This window comes from Mustela lutreola, chromosome 17 (assembly GCF_030435805.1).
Source record: "Mustela lutreola isolate mMusLut2 chromosome 17, mMusLut2.pri, whole genome shotgun sequence".
In the NCBI taxonomy this organism is placed as follows: domain Eukaryota; kingdom Metazoa; phylum Chordata; class Mammalia; order Carnivora; family Mustelidae; genus Mustela; species Mustela lutreola.
This window is the reverse complement of record NC_081306.1, coordinates 12253243-12274027: the sequence shown is the minus strand read 5'-3', so window position 1 is coordinate 12274027 and position 20785 is coordinate 12253243. Positions and strand designations below refer to the sequence as shown.

At 47.4% G+C, this 20785-nt stretch overlaps 1 protein-coding gene and 1 long non-coding RNA gene across 8 annotated transcripts in view; one reads left to right on the top strand and one right to left on the bottom strand.

Moving 5' to 3' along the window:
• The window catches only part of LOC131819708 (uncharacterized), a 52791-nt gene that overhangs the window by 3266 nt on the left and 28740 nt on the right, over window positions 1-20785 (bottom strand). The window contains exon 2 of the long non-coding RNA XR_009349302.1: window positions 7542-7738. This is a non-coding gene — a long non-coding RNA (uncharacterized LOC131819708). The remainder of the gene's footprint in view (window positions 1-7541; window positions 7739-20785) is intronic.
• MRTFB (myocardin related transcription factor B) overlaps window positions 1-20785 on the top strand; it is a 261518-nt gene that overhangs the window by 238448 nt on the left and 2285 nt on the right. For 6 of the 7 annotated variants that reach the window (XM_059154981.1, XM_059154985.1, XM_059154982.1 and 3 more), the window contains 2 exons: window positions 12068-12128; window positions 14412-19942. In XM_059154981.1, the coding sequence (XP_059010964.1) occupies window positions 12068-12128; window positions 14412-14944 (594 nt within the window). In that variant the 3' untranslated portion in view covers window positions 14945-19942. Of the gene's footprint in view, window positions 1-12067; window positions 12129-14411; window positions 19943-20785 lie in introns of those variants that run through there. The other variant, XM_059154986.1, reaches the window with a different exon arrangement.

Genomic DNA, 20785 nt, shown 5'->3' with positions numbered 1-20785 from the left:
TTTCAGAGTGAGTCTCACTATATTTAGTTCCACACTTGATGTGTCCATGGGAAGTGAGCTCAGGAGCCTCCCACTCGGCCATTTCCCATGCTTCTCCTGTAAATGCTACTTTAAATCAAAATACCGTGCACCGTGAAGACTCCCAGACAGTTTGGCAGCTGTGGAACCTTCAATTCCTACTTAATCAAACTCGAAGTTTTTCCTTTAAATTCTCCTTGGAGGAATGGGTCCCATGAAGGATAGATGAGGTGATGGGCCCCGGCATGTATTTTATATGGGCTTCTCTCTTTTTATTCAAGTACAATTAACACACAGTGTTCGATTAGTTGCAGGTGTACAATATAGTGACTCCGTAATTCTATACACTTCTCAGTGCTAATCCCCTTAATTTCAGCCATCCCCCCCACTCACCTCCCTCTGGCAACAACCAGTTCTCTGTATTTAGGAGTCGGTTTTTTGATTGCCTCTTTTTCCTTTGTTTGTTTCTGAAATTCCACTTATGAGGGAGATCGCTTCTCGTACTTGTCTTTCTCTCCCTGACTGACTTCACTTAGCATTATCCCCTCTGGGTCCATCCTTGTTTTTACGGCAGAGTAGGATTCCATTGTGTGTGAATACCACACCTCCTTCAGGCATTCGCCTGTGGTGGACTCGGGTTGCTTCCATAGTTTGGGTATTGTAAATAATGCTGACTTTCCGCGGGGGGTGCATATCTCTTTACAAATTAGTGTTTTGTTTTCTTTGCATAAATACCCCGTACTGAGATTACTGGATTGTAAGGTAATTCTATTTTTAATTTTTGAGGAACCCCCATACTGTTTTCCACAGTGGCATCACCAGTTTGCATTCACACCCACAGTGCACAAGGGTTCCTTTTTCTCCACGTCCTCATCAACACTTGTTATTTTTAGCCATTCTGACAGGTGGGAGGTGAGAGCTCCTTGTGGTTTTGATTTGCATTTCCCTGATGATGAGTGGTGTTGAGCATCTTTTCACGTGTCTCTTGGCCACCTGTGTCTTCTTTGGAGAAACTATTTTTTGTTTTGTTTGGTTTGGTTTTTTTTGGTATTGAATTGTTTAAGTTCTTTATATATTTTGCAAATATATATATCAGATATATCATTTGCAAATATCTTCTCCAATTCAATAGGTTGCCTCTTTGTTTTGTTGATGGTTTCCTTTACTGGCAGAAACTTTTTATCTCGGGTGTAGCACCAAGTTTAATTTTGCTTTTGTTTCCCTTTCCAGAGGAGACATATATTAAAAAATGCTTCTATGAGTGATATGCAAGAAGTTATTGCCTGCGTTTTCTTCTAGAACTTTCATGGTTTCAGGTCTCACATCTAGGTCCTTAATCATTTTGAATTTATTTCTGTGCACAGTGTAAAAAAGGCGTCCAGTTTCATTCTTCTGAATGTAGCTGTCCAGTTTCCCCAACACTGTTTAAGTTAGACTGTGTTTACTTGATTGTGTATTCTTGCTTCCTTTGTCATAGATTAATTGGCCATAGAATAGCTTTATATCTGGATTGTATTCTGTTTTATTGATCAACATGTGATCACTGCTGCCTGTGTAATATTGTTGCGATCACTATAGTTTTGTATCTTGACAACTGGGATTGTGATGCCTCCAACTTCATTCTTCTTCTTCAAGATGGCTTTGGCTCCTCGGGGTCTTTTGTGGTTCCATACAAATTTTAGGATTATTTGCTCTAGTTCTGTGGACAGTGTTGGTATTTTGGTAGAGGCTGAATTAAATCTGTGGATCGCTTTGGGTAGTGTGAACATTTTCACAATATTGGTTCTTCCACTCATAAACATGGACTGTCTTTCCACTTGTTTGTCATCTTCAGGTTCTTTCATAAGTTTCATAGTTTTCAGACTACAAGTCTTTTACTTCCATGGTTAAGTTTATCCCTAGGTATTTAACTCTTTTTGGTACAGTTGAAAATGGGCTTGTTTCCTTAATGTCTCCTCCTGCTACTTCATTTTATTAATGTATAGAAATGCAACAGATTTCTATATTAACCTTGTATTTACTCAGTTATCAGTTCTAGTAGTTTCTTGGTGGAGTCTTGAGTGTTTTTTTACATATAGTATCATGTCATCTGCAAATAAAAGTTTTACTTCTTTCTTTTCAGTTTGGATACCTTTTAGTTCATTTTGTGTCTGATTACTATGGCTAGGACTTCCAGTGCTGTGTTGAATAAAAGTGGTGAGCGTAGACATCCTTGACTTGTTCCTGATCTCAGAGGAAGAGCTGTTTCTCACCATTGAATGTGGGGTTTTTCACATGCGGCCTTTATGATGCTGAGGTATGTTCCCTCTAAACCTTTGGTGAGAGTTTTTATCATAAATGGATGTCATGCTTTAGCAAATGCTTTTTCTGCATCAACTGATGTGATCATATGGTTCTTACTTTCTCTTACCAAGGTCATGTATCACATTGATTGATTTGCAAGTATCAAACCCCCCTTTCATCCCAGGAATAAAAACCACTTGTTCATGGTGAATGATCTTTTTAATGTACTGTTGAATTAGGTTTGCTAATATTTTGTTAAGGATTTTGCATCTGTGTTCATCAGAAATACTGGCCCACGGTTTTCTTTTTCTTGTAGTGTCTTTTTTTGGTTTTGGTGTCAGGGCAGTGCTGGACTTGTAAAATAAATTTAGAAGCTTTCCTTCCTCTTCTATTTTGGATTAGTTTGAAAATAATAAGTCTTAACTCTTCTTTAAATGTTTGGTAGAAGTCACCTGTGAAGCCATCCGGTCCTGGACTTTTGTTTGTTGAAGTTTTTTTTTATTACTTGATTTTATTTCTTTGTAATCAGTCTGTTCAAATTTTCTGTCTCTTCCTAATTCACTTTGGGAAAGTGATATGTTTCTAGGAATTCATCCATTTCTTCTAGCTTGTCCAGTTTGTTAGCACATCAGTTTTCATAGTATTCCCTTGTACTCTTGTCTTTCTGCGGTATTACTGCTTCTCCTTCATTCGTGACTCTGAGTCCTCCTTTTTTGATGAGGTTAGCTAAAGGTTTATCTTAGTTGTGATTTCAAGGAAACAGTTCCTGGTTTCCCTGATCTATCCCATTGTGGTTATTTTTGTCTCTATTTCATTTATTTCTGCTCTAATCTTTATTATTTCGTTCTTTCTACTGGCTTTGAGCGTTGTTCTTTTTCTAGCTCTTCTAGGTTTAAGACTAAGTTGCTTGAGATTCTTCCTGCCCCTTGAGGTAGGCCTCCATTGCTGTCATCTTTCGTCTTAGAATAGTTTTGCTCCATCCCAAAGATTTTGGAGCATTATGTTTTCAGTCTCGTTTGTCTCTGGTTTGTTTCCTCTTTGATTTACGGGCTGACCCAGTCATTGTTTAGTCGTGCATTATTTAGCCTCCACATACCGTGTTCTTTCCAGATTTATTTCTCGTGATTAATTTTTAGTTTCATGCCATTGTGGTTGGAAAAGATGCATGATAGGACTTCAGTCTTTTTTAAATTTATTGAGACTTGTTTTGTCTGTGATCTATTCTGAAGAACGCTCCATATGTACTTGAAAAGAATGTATTTTGCTGTTTTTGAATGAAATGCTTTGAATGTGTATTAGGTTCATCTAGTCCAATGTGTCATTCAAAGCCACTATTTCCTTGTTTTTGTCTGGATGATCTGTCCATTGATGTAAGTGTGAGGTCCCTGACTATTAAATACCACTGTCAGTTTCTTCCCTTACGTGTGTTAGTAGTTTCTTTAGGTTTAGGTGCTCCCAGATTGGGTGCGTTAACTGTTTGCAATTGTTAGATCCTCTTACTCAGTTGTTGGCTTTATCATTATGTAGTGTCCTTTGTCTTAAAGTCTGTTTTGTCCAATACTGTAAGAATTGCTCTGCCAGCTTCCTTTTCACTCCCATTTGCAGGATAAATGTTTTCCATCCCTTCAGTTGCAATCTGCGTGAGTCTTTAGGTCTGAAGGTGGGCTCCCGTCAGCCCTGTATAGATGGACCATTCGGTCACCCTGTCCATTCGGTCACCCTGTGTCTTTTGATTGGAACATTTAGACCATTTACATTCAAACTAATTATTAATGGGCATGTACTTATTACCACTTTGTTACTTGTTTTATGGTTGGATTTTATTTCTCTGCTCCTTTCCCGTCTTGCTCTCTTCCCTTGTGGTTCGATGTCTTTTTTGAGTGATCTGCTTGATTCCTTCTTCTTTCTTTTTTGCGTATCTATTACCAATTTTTGATTTGTGATTACCATTAGGATGAGAGATAACATCCTGTGCATATATAGCAAATATATATTAAGTTGATGGTCATTTAAATGTGCATCCATTCTGAAAGCACTACATTTTTACTCCTCCCCCTTGCACATTTTATGTACATGATGTCATACTTTTACATCCCTTTTTTTTTTGGCCATTCCCCTGTTATAGGTATAATTGATTTTACTGCTTTTGTACTTTAACCTTCACACTGGGTTTTATAGGATTAATCTAGTTTCATTATGTTTGTATTTACCTGTGAAATTTTTCCTTTCCTAATTTTCTTCCTCCTCATGATAGCCTTTTCTTTCCAAAGAAATCCCCTAATGTTTCTTGTGGAGCTGGTTTAGTGGTGATGAAGTCCTTTATGTTTTGTTTGGGAAACTCTTTTTCTCTCCTTTTAATTCTCTGAATGATATCCTTGCTGGGTGAGTATTTTTGGCAGTTTTTTCCTTTTAGCACTTGGAATATATCATACTGATGAAGTCCCAGAACCTAAGTCAGGTTCGGTGGGGTGAGGTTCGGAGCTGATGACTAAAGAAAGAATTCTTAAGACATCTTTGGTGCAAAATGGTGGTTTATTAAAGCACGGGGACAGGACCCGTGGGCAGGAAGAGCTGCTGCCCCGGGTTGTGAGGAGTGGCTGGTTATATACACAGGAGTTGGGTAGGTGAGGACAAAGGGGTGTCCAGAAGGGCTATTGGGGCAAAGAATACTATCAGGATATTGAAGGCCTGGTTACTATCAAGTAAAGACAATTGGGAGTCTGGTGGAATGTTACATTCCTGCTATCAAGCATCCTTGTTAATGAGATTTAGGTTTAGAAGACATTTAACTTTACTTTTCCTTCTACCTCCGCCTCCTTCGGTTTTTTATGGAGGGGAGGGTGACATTAGGGCTTGAGGAACTGAGTTCTGTGTCTTTGGAAATTGGGCTATTGATAAGGTAACTTCTTTGTTGTAATCTCAAGGACATTTGCAAACCAAGGGGGACTCCTGTCTTGCAGGACTGTGATCTCAGCAAGTTAACTATTTATCGTTTTAGGGCGGTCACGGGTGCCTGAGGAATGCTACACATATGGAGGGGAGCGGATGAAGGGGGGGGTGCAAGGCGCCAGCTCTTGCTTTGTCCTCAGCCAGCCTCCTGCTCCCTCATCAATACCACTCCCTTCTGTGCTGCAAGTTTATGCCGACAAATGAGGGGAGAGTCACATGGAGTTTCCTTGGCATACAGCTGTTTACTCGGTGTGGTCTACACGGGCCTGCTTCCTTCCCCAGATTAAGAAAGTTTTTAGCTCTTACTTCTTCAGATAAATTGTGTGCTCCCTTTTCTCTCTCCTCTCCTTCTGGGATCCTCATAACGTGTCGCAGAGTTCCCTTACCCTGTTCTCACTGCTGCTGCTTTTGTTGTTCAGCTTGGTTGCTCTCCGTTACTCTGTCTTCCAGCTGCCTCATCCAGTCTTCTGCTTCCTCTACTCTATGATCGATTCCCTCTTGTAGCTTTTTAATTTCATTTATTGAATAGGTCATTTTCGGTTCTTTCTTATATGTGGGGATGCATTCCCGTCTCCATCTCGGGTTGTTTTGTGTACTAGGAAAGTCAGCTCCGTCTCCTGCACTTAAGAGCAGTGGCCTCGGGAGGGGGAGGTCCGTAGTGCCCCGTGCCTGTTCCCCAGCAGTAGCTGCTGGGGGGGGGGGGGGGGGGTCTGACGTGTGTTGCGTGCATCCTACTGCGGTGGCTGAGCCGTGTTTGCCTGCAGTCCAGGCGGCTGCAGCGGCCCACTTTGCCTGTTGTGGCAGGGTTTGATCTCTGGGCTGTTACGGGACCAGACCAGGGCAGCCTTGGGCTTGTAGTTGGAGGAAACCAGATCCCTGCCCTCAGCCCACTTGCCAGGGCTGTGGTTGGACCAACCCGCAGGGCACTCTCCCTGCCTTGTCTCCAAGAGCCTTTCCTTGGTGGGTCAGCTGTCCGGTCAGAGGCCTGCCCCTGCTTCCTGCTGAGGCTGCAATAGAATTCGTTACTGTCCTCTCTGCCTGGGGCAGGTGGCAGGGTGTGTGCGCCCAGGAGAGTGCGGAGCAGGGGGTGGTGTTCGCAAGGCAGGTGAGGGTGTTTGCCCTGGTGCCTGCAAGTGTCAGGGGTCCAGGCTCGGGCAGAGGAGGAACGGCGCCACCCCAGCCCGGCTCTTTTGCCCTTGCTGAAGTCTCCCAAAGATCACTTCCTCCCCAGCACAGGTTCTGAGATCAGGCAGTCAGTCTTCCCTTACACGCCAGGTGCTTTTCAAACTGCTGCTTCTAGGCTGTATCTCAGTGGGTAGTCTGGCAGGGTCTTTAAGGATGGGGGGGCTCCGTTTCCTATGGCCATCTGGCGCTCCCTGAGCTAAGCCCCACTGGCTTCCAAATCTTCCCAGTGCAGCTCCCCTGGGGCTGGAGTGCCTGATGGAGGGCCCTCTCCCTTCTCGTGCTTGTGGTGTCCCTCATCTGCGGCTAGTCTCACTGGCCCTCCTGCGTCTCGGCCTCCCTGCTCTCTCCCGTGTGTCCTCCTGTCTGCCGCTCGCCGTGGGAAGGCTGTTGTGCCCGCCGTCTTAGTTGCACCGACGTGGCTATTACCTAGGTGTTTCCGTGGGACAAACCACCATTTTCCCAGAAGTCTATTGCAGGTCCCTCTGTTCTAAGGTCTCCATATTTGTCAGGGTGGCATGAAACGACCTTGGCCCTGGCTGGACGTCAAGAGTGCTCAGCCCCCGCCTCGCCCGGCCTCGCCTCACTCTTGTCCACAGCCCTCTCCGCTCCGGCGGGCAGCTTTGCTAGCATGTTGAGCAAAGGCCCTTGGAAGCGGACAGGCCTGGGGTCCTCCTGAGTTCACCGTGTGCATAAGATGCCTGGCTGGCCTGTGGCGGGCGCCCAGCAATGGGAACCTCGCCCCCACCCCCATCCCCTCCCCCCCCCCCCGCCCCCCGAGCCTCTCTCCTGGTCTCCCTGCCCATCTAAACCGAGCACGGGCACTTTCAGGAAGGAACCCCCGCCTCACCGAGGCTGCCGCGGGTGGGCGTCACGGCACTCCGCGGGCCCTGCGAGCAGAGGACACACTCGAGCCGTCCCAGGAAGAGCGTTCGGCGCCCGCAGCAAACGGGGCTGTCAGCCCAGCTGTGCCGGTGCCCGAGCTCCCACGTTCTCGGGGGGGACTCGGTGTGGCCCGATGGCTTGTGTGCCAAGAGCTGTCGACACACTCTCTGCAGCAGGCCCCGGCCGGGCCGGGCCCTCAGCCGGGGAGTGTCTCGCTGACCCACCTGCTGGCCTCGGGGAGCAGCCGCAGTGCGTGTCTGGTCTGGCGCCCTTGCCCAAGGCGGGCAGGGGTGCTCGGCAGGGGGGGCGGGGGGGGCCTCCCTGAGGGCGGGGGCGCTTGCCTTGTGCTTCGGGCCAAGGGAGCGGCACTGGGGTCGTCGCGAAAGGTTTCTTCGGGTCCGTCCTCAGCAGGGGCCCTTCTCTGTGAGGGAAAAACCAAATTTCAGGAAGAGTTGGAAACACGTACACGAAGGATGGGAGAACCAGTGGTGCTGGACCAGGGGGCCCGATGCAGGACTCGATCCCAGGACCCTGGGATCATGCCCGGAGCCAAAGGCAGACGCTTCACGACTGAGCCACCCAGGCGCCCCTTAAACTGGCATTTTTAGAGAAACAAAAGGTAGCACTCCTCCTTCCTAACCTGGTTCTCAGAACTTCTCAGTCTATAACATGGAGCAACACCAGAGAACGATGACGTCACTTTAATCTCTGGTTCGTGCTTGTAGGCGGAGGGAGCCCCGCTCTCCATCCGGGGCTGGTCGTCTCTATATAGCTCTGCGCATCAAACTCCAGGCATCCTGAGGTTTTTCAAATACGTTTACTCAGACTTCCAGTTCCACTGCTGGCGAAGGAACCTACCAGCGCTATCAGCTGTACAGCCTGGTCCTAAGACAAAAAGCAGGAACATGGAGGCCCTGGAGAGGGATCTGATGCGGTCACAGTCTGGTGAGGAGTCCGCGCAGGGGAGGGCGAGAGAGCGTCACTTCGCTCTTCTGCTGCTTTTACTCTGGCATCAAGCTAAGTGGTGAGGTTACTGGCAGAAAAACCAGAGCTTTTATGCCCCGGGAAGTCAGAGAGCCGAGTTGAGATCAACCTAAGAGGGGAAGAACTAGAGGGGAGATCCCCAAATTGTCTGCCCACACCTCCAGCAGACCCCTCAGCCACACAGGCACTCTGTGGTCCTGGAAGGTGAGCTACAGATAAAAGATGTGAGCTGTGATTGGAACTTCTACCCAAAAAACATTTTGAAAGGTCATTAAGTGCCTGCTGACACACAAGAAACCACTCAGGGCGCCCGGGTGGCTCAGGCCTTAAGCGTCCGCCTTCTGCTCAGGTTATGGTCCCGGGTCCTAGGGTTGATGCTGCATCGGGCTCTCTGCTCCGCAGGAAGCCTGCTTCTCCCTCTCCCACTCCCCCCGCCTGTGTTCCCTCTCTCTCCGTGTCTCTATCAAATAAATAAAATATTTAAAAAAAAACAAAAAAGCCACTCATGTGAGAAAAATAACAGAATACAGAGGCTTCACAATTTGATATCCATAACAGGCATTCCTAACGTACAGTGTGCAAATAAGAAAATGCAGTCCTCTCTCAAGGGCAAAAGGCAGTCAACTAAGACCAGCTAATCCGGATGTTAGAACTTGCAGATAAGGACTTTAAAACCACTAACAATCCGTGAGGTAAAGGAAAATATATTCATAATGAATGAAAACTAGCAAATATAGAAATGATTTTTTAATGAAATGGAAAAAATAAAATGAAAAAAATTATGGATGGTCTTCAAAGAATGGAGGCGACAGTGAAAAAGGTAAAAAGGCTGTAGGTTGGTAAAAGGTAAAATTTAGTCAATGAACTTGAAGATAAACCAATAGAATTTCTCCAGTCTAAATAACTAAAATGTTTTTAAGGAGCCCAGAATGTCAGACAGTCTAAGATGGGCACGAGAGGAATCTGAGAAGAGAATGAGGCAGATAAAATACTGTAATAAAGGTCAGATTTTTCACCAGTGTGATGAAGACATGTTTATAACTTGGAGATACTCAGTGAACACCAACCAGGACAAACAGAAGGCCTAGTCCTACCATAGTCAAATTACTGACCGCCGAATTAAAGAGCAGATCTTGACAGCATGAAACGAAACACAGTGCACACAGGGTAACAACAATTTGTTTTATGATTGACTTTTCATCAGAAACTACCAGAATCAGAAAACAGTGGAACAAGATCTCTAGAAACTCTTAGAGGGGAAGAACAGACTGTCAAACCGGAATATTCTCCATCAAGTAAAAAATGTCCTTTAAGAATGAAAATGAACTAAAGATATTTTCAGGTAAAGGAAACATAAGAATTCATCACCAAAAAACCTATACCGTAAAAAATAAAATAACTAATGAAATTTCAGAGGAAGTGGATCTTTACGTTTTCAGGGATTTTATATTTTATATACAACAGTACAACATGAAATAATCTGTGAAGAACTAAGGATGTTTACTATATGCCTACAGCAACAACTGAAGTACAGCTTTTATAAAATAGAAAGATTGGGGCGCCTGGGTGGCTCAGTGGGCTAAAGCCTCTGCCGTCAGCTCAGGTCATGATCTCAGGGTCCTGGGATCGAGCCCCGATCAGGCTTTCTGCTCAGCGGGGAGCCTGCTTCCCCCCTCCCCGACTCTGCCTCTCTGCCTACTTGTGATCTCTGTCAAATAAATAAATTAAATTAATAAATAAATAAAATTTTTTTAAAATGCAGAAATTATCAGACAGACCCAACTAACTACATCTTAAGAGGTCTGGTATTTCTTTGACATCCCTCCCTGGGCCTGGACTCATGACTCGCTTATGACCGAACTGGCCGAAGTGATGGTGCTAGACTTCTGATGCTAGTTCAGAAAAGGCAAGTCCCTCCTGCAGCGCTCTGGACAGGCCCAGGTGAAGGGGAACGGAGGCCTCCTGTCAATCCCCAGGACCGAATGGCCATCGTGGAGTGAGCCATCTTTGTAAGCACATTCTCCCCTGAAGATGGCTGGAGCCTGGCCAACATCTTGACCCATGAAAGATCCCAAGCCAGAACTACTCATCTAAACTCTTGCTAAATTCCTGACCCACAGAAACGGAGATAATAATTTTAGCATTTTAAGCCACTAAACTGCTTAGAGTAATGTGTAAATCAATAGGGAACACATACATGCACCTATAAGAGAGATCTTTTTTTTTTTCATTGATACAAATTTTTAAAGATTTTTATTTATTTATTGGAGAGTGCGCGGAAGCCATCACAGAGGGAGAGGGAGAAACAAACTCACCACTGAGCAGGGAGCCTGACATGGGGCTCGATCCCAGGACCCTGAGATCATGACCTGAGCCGAAGGCAGGCACTTAACCGACTAAGTCACCCAGGTGCCCTAGTTGATAAAATTTTTATTTTTTATGTTTTTATTTACATTCCACTTAATATGCAATGTAGTATTAGTTTCAGGTGCACAACGGAGGGACTCAGCACCTCCATACACCTCTCTGCTTATGACAAGTGCACCCCCTTATCCCCCCAGCCCCCCCACCACCCACCCCTCTTCTGGTACCCATTCGTCTGTTCTCTATAGCTAAAAGTCCGTTTCCGGGTTTGAAGAGACATACTTGAAATACAAAGACACAGGTTCAAAGTAAATAATCAGAAGAAGATACACCATGCAAATAGTAAACCGAAGAAGTCTGGAAGAGGCAAGTGATTAGAGCAGCCGTTTCACCAAAAAAAGATACATGGATGGCCAGCAAGCATGTGACCAGATACTCTACATTATGAGTCATTAGGAAAATGCACATTGAAACCACAACGCCATACCCCTACATACCTATGAGATGCCTAAAATTGAAACGACTGACCATACCCAGTGTTGACAAGGATGTGGAATGGCCAGAAATACCAGACACTGCTGGTGGAAACGGAAAAATAATTACTTTGCCAAGCAGCCATTTCTTAAAAAGTTAACACCATAACTCCCCTAGGATTCCAGCATGCCCCTCCTCCGTGCTTACCCAGCGCAGAAATTTGTACACAAATGCCACAGCAGCTGAACTTATAACAGCCAAAAAATGGAAACAACCAAAACAAACCTCCTGGGCAATAAAAATATTCCTAAGGCATCCTCTCCAGCGTGGAGAAAGCTCAGAATTATTATGTTCAATGAAAGAAGCCTCATCCACTACCAAAAACACTTCCACTGTGAGGATTCATTGCTATAAAACTCCAGAAAATGTGAACTAAACTCATCTATAAGCAGAAAAAGCAGTCACTGGGTTGCATGAGGAAGATGGCACTATTACAAAAGGCCACTGAGGAAACTTGCAGGGCACGGGTATGCTGGCTATCTCGACTGTGTTGACAGCATTATGGGGATACACAGATGTCAAAACCTGGCCTGTGCCCTCTGTAAGTGCAGTTTACGCCTACCTTCTATTTTTACATAAATGGAAGTGAATCAAGTATTTTTAGAAGCAAGTAGTAACGGCCTCTCAGAATGCCGTGGTAAAGACTAAGGGATGTGTATAGGTCGGCTGATGTAGGTATCAGCCCTGTTCCTGCTCTTAGCTGCTCATCAGCTGTGACACAGTGGGTAAATGGCTTCATGTCTCCAGTGACCTCCGTGTTCTCGAAATTATCAAGTGATAGATTCGTAAGGTCGCTTAGAGCTTCCGATTGGAGAGTGCTTCTGTGTCTGTAGGAAAGAAGGCTGATTTCTGTTCTCCTTTGTTGTAGATTTCCAACGCACACAGTCAGCAGATGGACGACCTCTTTGATATCCTCATCAAGAGTGGAGGTAGGTCACAAATCATATCAGACCCCGTCCGAGTAGCCTTTCATGACAAGTTTCTCAACGTTTTCCTGTAGAGCTCACGGCCTATCTTGGAGTAGTGAAAAATGTATTCTAATCCCAACCAAGTTTACTGTTTTCAATTAGGACATTAAAACAACTTATAAATGGAGGAAAAGTTACTCTTTCAGCTTAAAACAATAACATCGTGTTAGATTTTATCCATAGATCTATGCCTGCTGAGAACGGACTGTCTCAAAACAGCCATATAGAGCCCCATTTAAATTCCACGTTGAAAACTTCAAAACCTGTCCCATATGTAGATGACCGTGGGGGGTGGGGACGAGAGCACTCTGTTGTGCACGCTAACATCGTAACAACCACGTGACGTCGCACAGGCCCTTAGTATCTTGGTGAAAATTTAAAGGCAATTTTAACGCACCTTCTACATATAATTGAAAATCTTGGACTTTATAACATATCATCTTAGAAAGGGATAAAGGTATGAACCACACAGACACACATTCACAAAGTCAAGGCTATCTCTACCTCAGCAAATGTATCTTTCAAAATAGGTATAAAAATCAGTATTTTAAAATTGAAAACACTGTTTTAGAATAAAGGATTCTTACATCACCTTGATGAAAGGAGTTCTATTCTGCTTCCTAAACAGTGGTAAAAATTTCTCCGTTCATAGCAGGTACTGTTTGGTTTTGAAGACAAGAAATTCTTGATGCTTAACTATAACTCTACATGAGCAGTTCTTTTTTCTAAGAACTACATTGGCCTTACAAAATATGATATATTTATGCTCTGGAAATAAATAACCGTTTCATGGCCTGATCTTAAGGTTTGGGTTTTTTTAAAAATGCATTTGCCAAAGACTTTCTAAATGATTAAGCGGAGTAATTTTTACAGCCCAAACTTAGAAATGAAAATGTGATGACATCATCAAATGAGTTATTTTCTACAAGGACTTCTTTTTTTTTTTTTTAATTCATTTATTTGATAAAGATCACAAGTAGGCAAAGAGGCACACACACAGAGGAAGGGAAGCAGGCTCTCTGCCTAGCAGAGAGCCCAATGTGGGGCTCGATCCCAGGACCCTGGGATCATGACCTGAGCTGAAGGCAGAGGCTTTAACCCACTGAGCCACCCAGGCACACCAGGACTTTTTTTTTTAATGGCAAAGTATCCATTGAGGACATTATCTTACTGTGAATGAAGGCCAGGGATAATGAAAACAGAAATGTAAAGAATTGATTCTGAGGCAGGTTACCTAGCACTGTCAGCTTTCAGCTGCCCGCAGGAAAGGACACACAACAGACGTACACAGGACACACGCAGGGAGTCAGCACATGAGTCCACACGGTCGACGACGCATGCGACGGCGTGGGCGTGTGAGCGCCTTCACGTCCTCCTGTGTCCCAGTCAGAGTTCCCATAGCTCTTAGCAAATCCATTTCTCCTCCCATGTAGGCATAGAAATGAAACCAGATACCCATTAGAAAGTAAGAAATATTCAAATATGTGTATCTAAATGAAAGCTGGAATCCAGAGCAGATGGTGGCGCATTCCCTTTGCACCTGATCCCGCAAGAACGCATCAGTAGTGCTCACTAAGACATCTGCCAGAGCGTCAAGATTTTAGGTAAACTCAGAAAACAAGCGAACAGGTCAGAAAAATAAGGTCAAGGTCAGAGGAATGGTGTGTTAGCTTTAATTTGGGAGGAAAACAAGACAGCATCGTATCTGTAGAACTTCCTGCAGAACGTATGTGGCTGACGGGACATGCGGTTCGGCTGTCACGATAACAGGAAAAAGAGTAATTAGATCTGCTGTGGTCTCCGAATGCACTTCACGTCTGCAAAGACGGGACACCCACTTTGACTTTAAGGGTGGCAACCACAGTGATGGCAGATCCACGGTTCCATGTCTAAAGCCTGAAATAGTGCAGAACAAGGACCCAGAGATCAAATAATCAAAATAATAAAGCCATCGACTCCTGCCTAGTGGCGTATAACTGCATGTGATGCTTATCACGCTTACTGAAAGCGAGAGAAAGTGTATCAGAATGTTATAAATTTTAGTGTCCATTTAACTCAAATGAGTCACCCTCCGCTAGGTCACCAAGGACCACAGCTGACGAGTAGCACCGCCGTCATCCTAACCCCGTGGTGGACGGTGTCTGCGTCCTTGCCCGGTAGTGAAACTACTCTCCTGGTACGTGCCAGAAGTGTTTAAAGAGCACTGAATCGTTACTTACTGATCCCTTCAATTGTTTTGCACAGAGATCTCCCTCCCTATAAAAGAAGAGCCCTCGCCCATCTCCAAAATGAGACCGGTGACAGCCAGCATCACCACCATGCCGGTCAACACAGTGGTGTCCCGGCCACCACCCCAAGTCCAGATGGCGCCACCCATCTCCTTAGAACCCATGAGCAGTTTGTCCGCCAGCTTGGAGAACCAGCTGGAAGCGTTCTTAGATGGAACTTTACCTCCGGCCAACGAAATGGCCCCACTGCCAAGCAGCAGTGAGGACAGAGAGCCCTTCTCTCTGATCGAGGACCTCCAGAACGATCTGCTGAGTCACTCGGGTGTGCTGGACCACTCACACTCCCCCATGGAGACTTCCGAGGCCCAGTTTGCTGCCAGTACCCCCTGTCTGTCACTGGACCTTTCGGACCCGAACTTGGACAACATGGAGTGGCTGGACATCACGATGCCTAACACGTCAGGGCTCACTCCCCTCAGCACGACCACCCCCAGCATGTTCTCCGCTGACTTTCTAGATCCACAGGACCTGCCGTTGCCGTGGGACTAACATCGCTGACTTCTCGTTCGAGCCTATGTCGTTTCAGAAGATGAAGATCATTCTCCAAGGTCAGTTTTTAGAGACAGATTCAGAGTTGCGCTGTTGCATTACAATATGTTGTCACAGGAAGAATGGATAGATGGTCACAGCCTGGAAACCAAGTGCGAACACATTTCACGGCGCCCAGCAGTGAATTTCTCCAACTTAACAGCACAGGGCCTTCTGAAAAGTCACTGGTTACAGAAGACCCACCTGTTTCTCCAGACTTCGGCAGAGAACGAATAAAGACATCCAGAAGAGGGACGTGTGCGGGAGAGCGACACGAGGATTCTCTGGCCGTCCATGAACTACATTTACGCCTCTGCGGTCACCTTCAGACCCGACGCTCAAGGCAGACAGCTCCCCTCCAATGAGGGGACGGCGGCCCCTGCATGCGGCCCGTCCCAGCCACGACCGGAGCCGGGCTGCCGGCGGCAGAGGCCGGGGAGGGCGCCCGCCCGTTCCCAGACAGCGGCCACTGCGGACTTCTGCTTCCGTTCGGAAACCAACATCGTTTATCTGTGTCGTCGTTTTGTGATTTGGGGAATCTTAACCGTAGCTTCCAGGTTTCAGTTCAAGTGCGAGATCCTTCACCATCATCAGACGACGTCTCCAAAACACTGTCCTTGTGTATGGATAACACTGAAAATTCTATTAGCAACCCTCGGGGTTCAGTAGGTGGGTTTTAATGTGTATATGAGACATTTGTATGTCCACCCTGACGTTGTGATTTGTACAGCCTACATTGGGGTAAGGAATTGGTAGCCAGCGCTCCTACTTGTTTTAATAACTTGACTGTTTCTAGAGTCCCTGAGCCATGTGTATTTCCATATTTAAAGAAATGCTGACTGATTTTCAGGTAACCAGACCCATCTCACAGAACAAGTAAGGCTTATTGTAAAATATCCTTCTGAGCTGTTGAGTTGCAAAGAGAGGGCCGAGGAGAAGTGTGCCGGGAGCCCCGAGTGTTCCCGCGGGGGTTCCGGGGGGGGAATCTGGGCAGGCTGGCTGTGGGGCCCGGCTCTGACCACCTCTTCTCTGCCGTCTTCCCTGACGGCATCCTTCAGGCGAGTAACTGGATGTCATTCCCGAGCTCTCACTAGGTTCTCAAGCCGAAGAGGGAAAAACTGGAGGTTTTACTAGTCATTGTTTCATATAGAAAAGAAGTTATCACCCATTTGCTGAGTAGTTCCTTAAGAATTTTCTAAAATGCCAACTATCACGGGACTTCCAGAATTATCTCAAGCTAGTCATTTAAGGTTAGGACAAAATGTAAATAATTTTTCAGAAAAAAACAAAAAAAAAACCCTGAAATCTACCAAAAAAAGTGTGAAGGTGTTTGTTGAATAATCTCACCATGGTCTGCACCTCACGTTCTGTAAACCCAAGGGCCAGGTTGCTTTCTCTGCGTCCTTAAATGGTGATGTCCCCACGGTGACGTGCCCGAGCCAACCTGACCCTCTGCTTAGAGAGAATCCACGCATCACGGCTGGGTCTGCGCTTTGCCTGAGCGCCGATCTGATTTCGGTTTGTAGATCCTCCACGGGAGGAAAGTTTGCTTTTCCAGGATTCGGCCGGAACACAGGAGCCCTCCGTTAACTGGCACTTCCCAACTTGAGAGACGTCTGAAGCGTTCGGGGCAGAAGCGGTTACGCTCGGTGTGCCGTGTGGTCTGACGGAGCAGTTTCAATGCTCAGAAACTGGGAATCCAGCGCCTGGAGTCCAGTAGCCTGGGTCAGCAGGACGCCACTGTGGGAGCAAGCCCAAGAGAATGTCACCCCGGGGGGACGCACGGCCCCAGTGCATCCCTTCCAGAAGGGCCTGCGTCCGGGGACCGGCTGCCTACTGGGGCAGGTACTTGACTGGGGGTGGTCCTGGCTGTGGGTTTTGTCTGGGGCTCACCTGCTCCGCACGTGGACTCTGGGCTTCATCTTCACTCAGATTTCAGTGGCTTCTCAAGTGCACCCCAGATACCAGTGGGACTGTGAGAGGCAAGTGACCAGCTAGCGCCGTGGACTCTTGCTTGCTATTTTCACCATCTTGAGTGGTGCCCGAGATGCTTTCCCAGCCTTCAGCTCCCCCGCTGCTTTTTCAAACTAAGGCCGGAGACATGTCGCGGGAAGGGTGCTCTCCAGAAATCCACTGGAGCGCAGACAGCGCCGCCCCGCCAGCCTGCTTGCTCTGGACTGGGAGTTCCTTCACGTGTGCGTCCAGACCCTTACGTACGGGGCTTCCTTGACAGGGACGGCGAGGAGCCCGCCAACCCGAACTCCAGCAGCCCCCACCCGCCCCATTCCGCCGGGCCCTCCCATCCTGGCGTGGGCGGCCGGCCTGCGGGGCACGGGCAGCTGTGTTCAAGATGAGACGTGCAGCAGGTGACGTGACCAAAGACCATGCTGTCCTCGAGGCCCCCCTGACCGGATTGTCTGCGTTGTCAAGGCCGTCAAAGCACAGAGCAGGGCAGCCAGGACGCTCGCGTGTGGTGTAGACGTGGGGGTGTGGCCCGTCGTCTTGCACAATGTCCCATTGCCAAGGAAACAACCAGCTCCTGGACATGCGCTCTCTTCCATCCAGTCTGACCTCTCCGAATATTCCGGAAACACCGTCGCATGGAGCTTGCCTCTCCAGGGTATGCAGGTGACAGCTCCTGTCCTCCGGGCCGGGAGGAAGAGCAAGTCGCCCCAGAGCTGCCCTGGGCTTTGCGAGTCTAGGGGCCGGGGGCTACTGTGTACATTTCAGCAGCGCGCGTCCAGGGAGCCCCTCCGGGCATGTTGCTGGGGGTTCACTAGCGTTCTTCCAGAATTGTGCAATCTACTGTACAGTACTTGCCACATATTTGTACATAGATATATTCTCAATTCGTGGGATTTCTTGCTCAGATACTCTGTGTTTTATAGGACTATTTTTATAATACTAGAGAGATCTTATTTAAGTTTCCTTTTTAAAAAACCCGGTTCTGTGATCCGTGTAACTGACACTTTAGGAAGTGCGATTTCGGGAGGCAGTCTGCAGCGGCCCCCAGGCTACTGCCCGCTGAAAGCAAAGTCACGGTCATCTGCTAGCACCCCGGAACTGTGCGGTCAGCAGCCCCGAGTGATGGGCCAGCAGCCTGTCCCCCCCTCTGCTCACCAGAGTGGACTCAGGCTTCCTCTGCCCTCCCCCCACCCCCGATCATTCCAGGCCACCCCACTTTCTAAAGCGCCCGTTCCTAATTCCCAGGCTGAAACCAGCCACAGCAGCTGGCCCAGCAACTGTCCCCACAAGCGATGATAAGACAGTCCCTCTCATGTCCACAAACAGGCGGGGCCCAAGAAAAGTGCAGGGCAAAGGCGCTCTGGCCGGCACAGCCCCCGAAACCCCTTCAGGCTCTTGCCAGCAGTCACTTGAGAGGGGCAGCCCGCTTCTCCAGGTCCACACACAACCCTCCCTGTTCTGTCACCCTCTCCGCACACACGCGTCTCCCGGACCCCCTGCAACACAGCAGAACATCGCACTGTCCGCTGCCCTGGAGGCCACGGAATGAGCCCAGGGGATCCAAGCACGTTAACTGGAAGGGCCGCTCCGTCGGGGAGCAGAGCTGAGCAGGGCAGGTCTGTGTTTGCAGAGCTTCCTACCGTGTCCTGGCTCTTCCGCCAAGCTCTGCGGTCACAACTGGAAAGTAACAAGACGCGGCCGTTCTTCGCCCTGTCTCCAGCCCCACTCCCGTGCACGCCTGTCCGGGCCACCTGTTCTCTTGGTGAAGTGACTCTGTCTGCAGGACCACAGGGAGGCCGTGCGTGCCACCCCCTACCCCCCCGCTCCCTCTTCCTTGCCGGATCTGGGGAGCGCTCGCAGCCCCGCGGAGCCTCTCTCCCTGCGATCTCCGATCTCCGGTGCGAGGCCAGGACGGCCCAGAGCGGCACGTGTTTACACAGAGCGCTTCCCCCGCCACACCAACACATCGCTGTGCTCCACGAGCCGCGGCCGGGTGGTGTCACCGCTCCCGGACAACGGGATGGCCATCTCAGACCAAAGGTGCTCTCTGGAATCAGAATAGGTCCTTGGCGATAATCCACGCAGCTTGTCATGTTCAAAAGAGCTTTGTGCCAACCACTAAGACAAAGCTTTAACCAAGTTCATAGAATCACCGAGACCCGTTCACCATTACCTCTCTACGTTATGCTGTAAGGAAACTGGCTGACCGCGGAGGAGGAGGGAGCATTGAGGAAAGGGTTTAGTATCTACCAAAAGTACTTAACCTCAAGTAACCAATAGTAATGCAAACTTGCTTTAAAGGAACCAAAGGCATTGCCAAGTATTTGCCAAAAGAAGGCACTTTTTATTTAAAATTTGAGACTAACGATATCTCAACAGTCAGTCCCAAAAAGGTATTACTCCATTTAAGGTTATAATTTTCACAAAGGTGTAGATATTTCTCTATTGTTTTCATGTAAAATAGTATAGATTTGTTTTGTTGGTTTAAGAATAGTACATATTTAGTAGTAATACAGCTTCTTCCTAAGTGCAGATTAGTTTCCTTTTTTCTTGCTTGCAGTCGAAACACAGCGTGATAGGTGTTTCTCTTCTTATTTTCATGGTCACATTACGTCTTAGCATCTCACTTTGTGAAAACAAGGAGAAAGATACCAACCTACAGAGCCCCGCTTACTGAAGCACTAGCTTAATGAACAAAAAAATGACGGCAATCGGGGGGTCCATTCATGTATTGCCTTTATGTTGTTTTTTAAAAGAAAACCATGATGCCTTTGTATTTGCTGTTTGCACCCCTGAAATCAATTCCGTATCATGTTTGGATGCCATACATTTGCACATGTACTGTACATAGTAACGCATACTGTATTTTTATATGTGTGCACATTTCTCATCAGATCTTTTGTACATAGTGGCAGTATTGTAGCCGGTCAGGAAACGTTTGATATCTCAGCAATTTTGCATTTTTGTGTCTCAAATAAAAAACATTTTGATGTACTACGGTTCTTGCTGTGCAGATGGTGGGCCACACCATACGGGCCAGGGCGGGCCACGGTGGAGCTGGGTGTGGGCAGGGGTTTCGGAGGAGACCCCCCCCCCCTTCGGAACTCGCCCCACAGGAGCTGGCCACGCACAAAACCAGTAGCCTCACAGAGGCGAGCTCTGTGGCTCACACATCCAGGGAGCCAGCCTCCCCCAAGGCCAGGAACGGGGGATACAAAGGAGAAACCGGGACTGGCTGAACTTGAGTATGACCAGATTGACACCAAAGTCATGTTCATTCTCCTACAAGGGGAAGGGAGCTCTGAGGAGAGCGTGATAGGGCATGGCGAGCAGGGCTGTGCAGGGGAAACACGAACACTTTGGTAGCAATCGAGCCACCAACAAAGTTCCCCAGACGCCCAGAAAGTCCTTCAATGGAACCAGGTTTCAAAAAACTGTATGAGGTGTTTTTATCGACCATAAAAATGGAAATGGTCTTTAGAATTGGGTCTTTTCCTAAAATGGCATTTAATTTTCAATCTAGGAAAGTGGAAGCCCGTGGTGAAGATACAGTTTTGAGGGAAACAGCATTCTATTTTCCTCCTCAATCTGGTGAAATACAATGGCCACGAGTAAACCAGATTGGCAGCCAGGGCTTTCGTGTCGCTGTCTGTCACCCGCAGCCCAGGAGAACAGAAAGATCACGAATTACCTAACTACAGCCCCAGGGTCGGTCTCTGTGATGCTGAGGGACCAAGACAGCAGCCTCAGCACATCTGTGGGTCCGTGATGTTCCCAAGGGCCTAAAATGTGTCATCACATCACACATCACCAGCCAGTGTCCCCACCCCGAGGGGG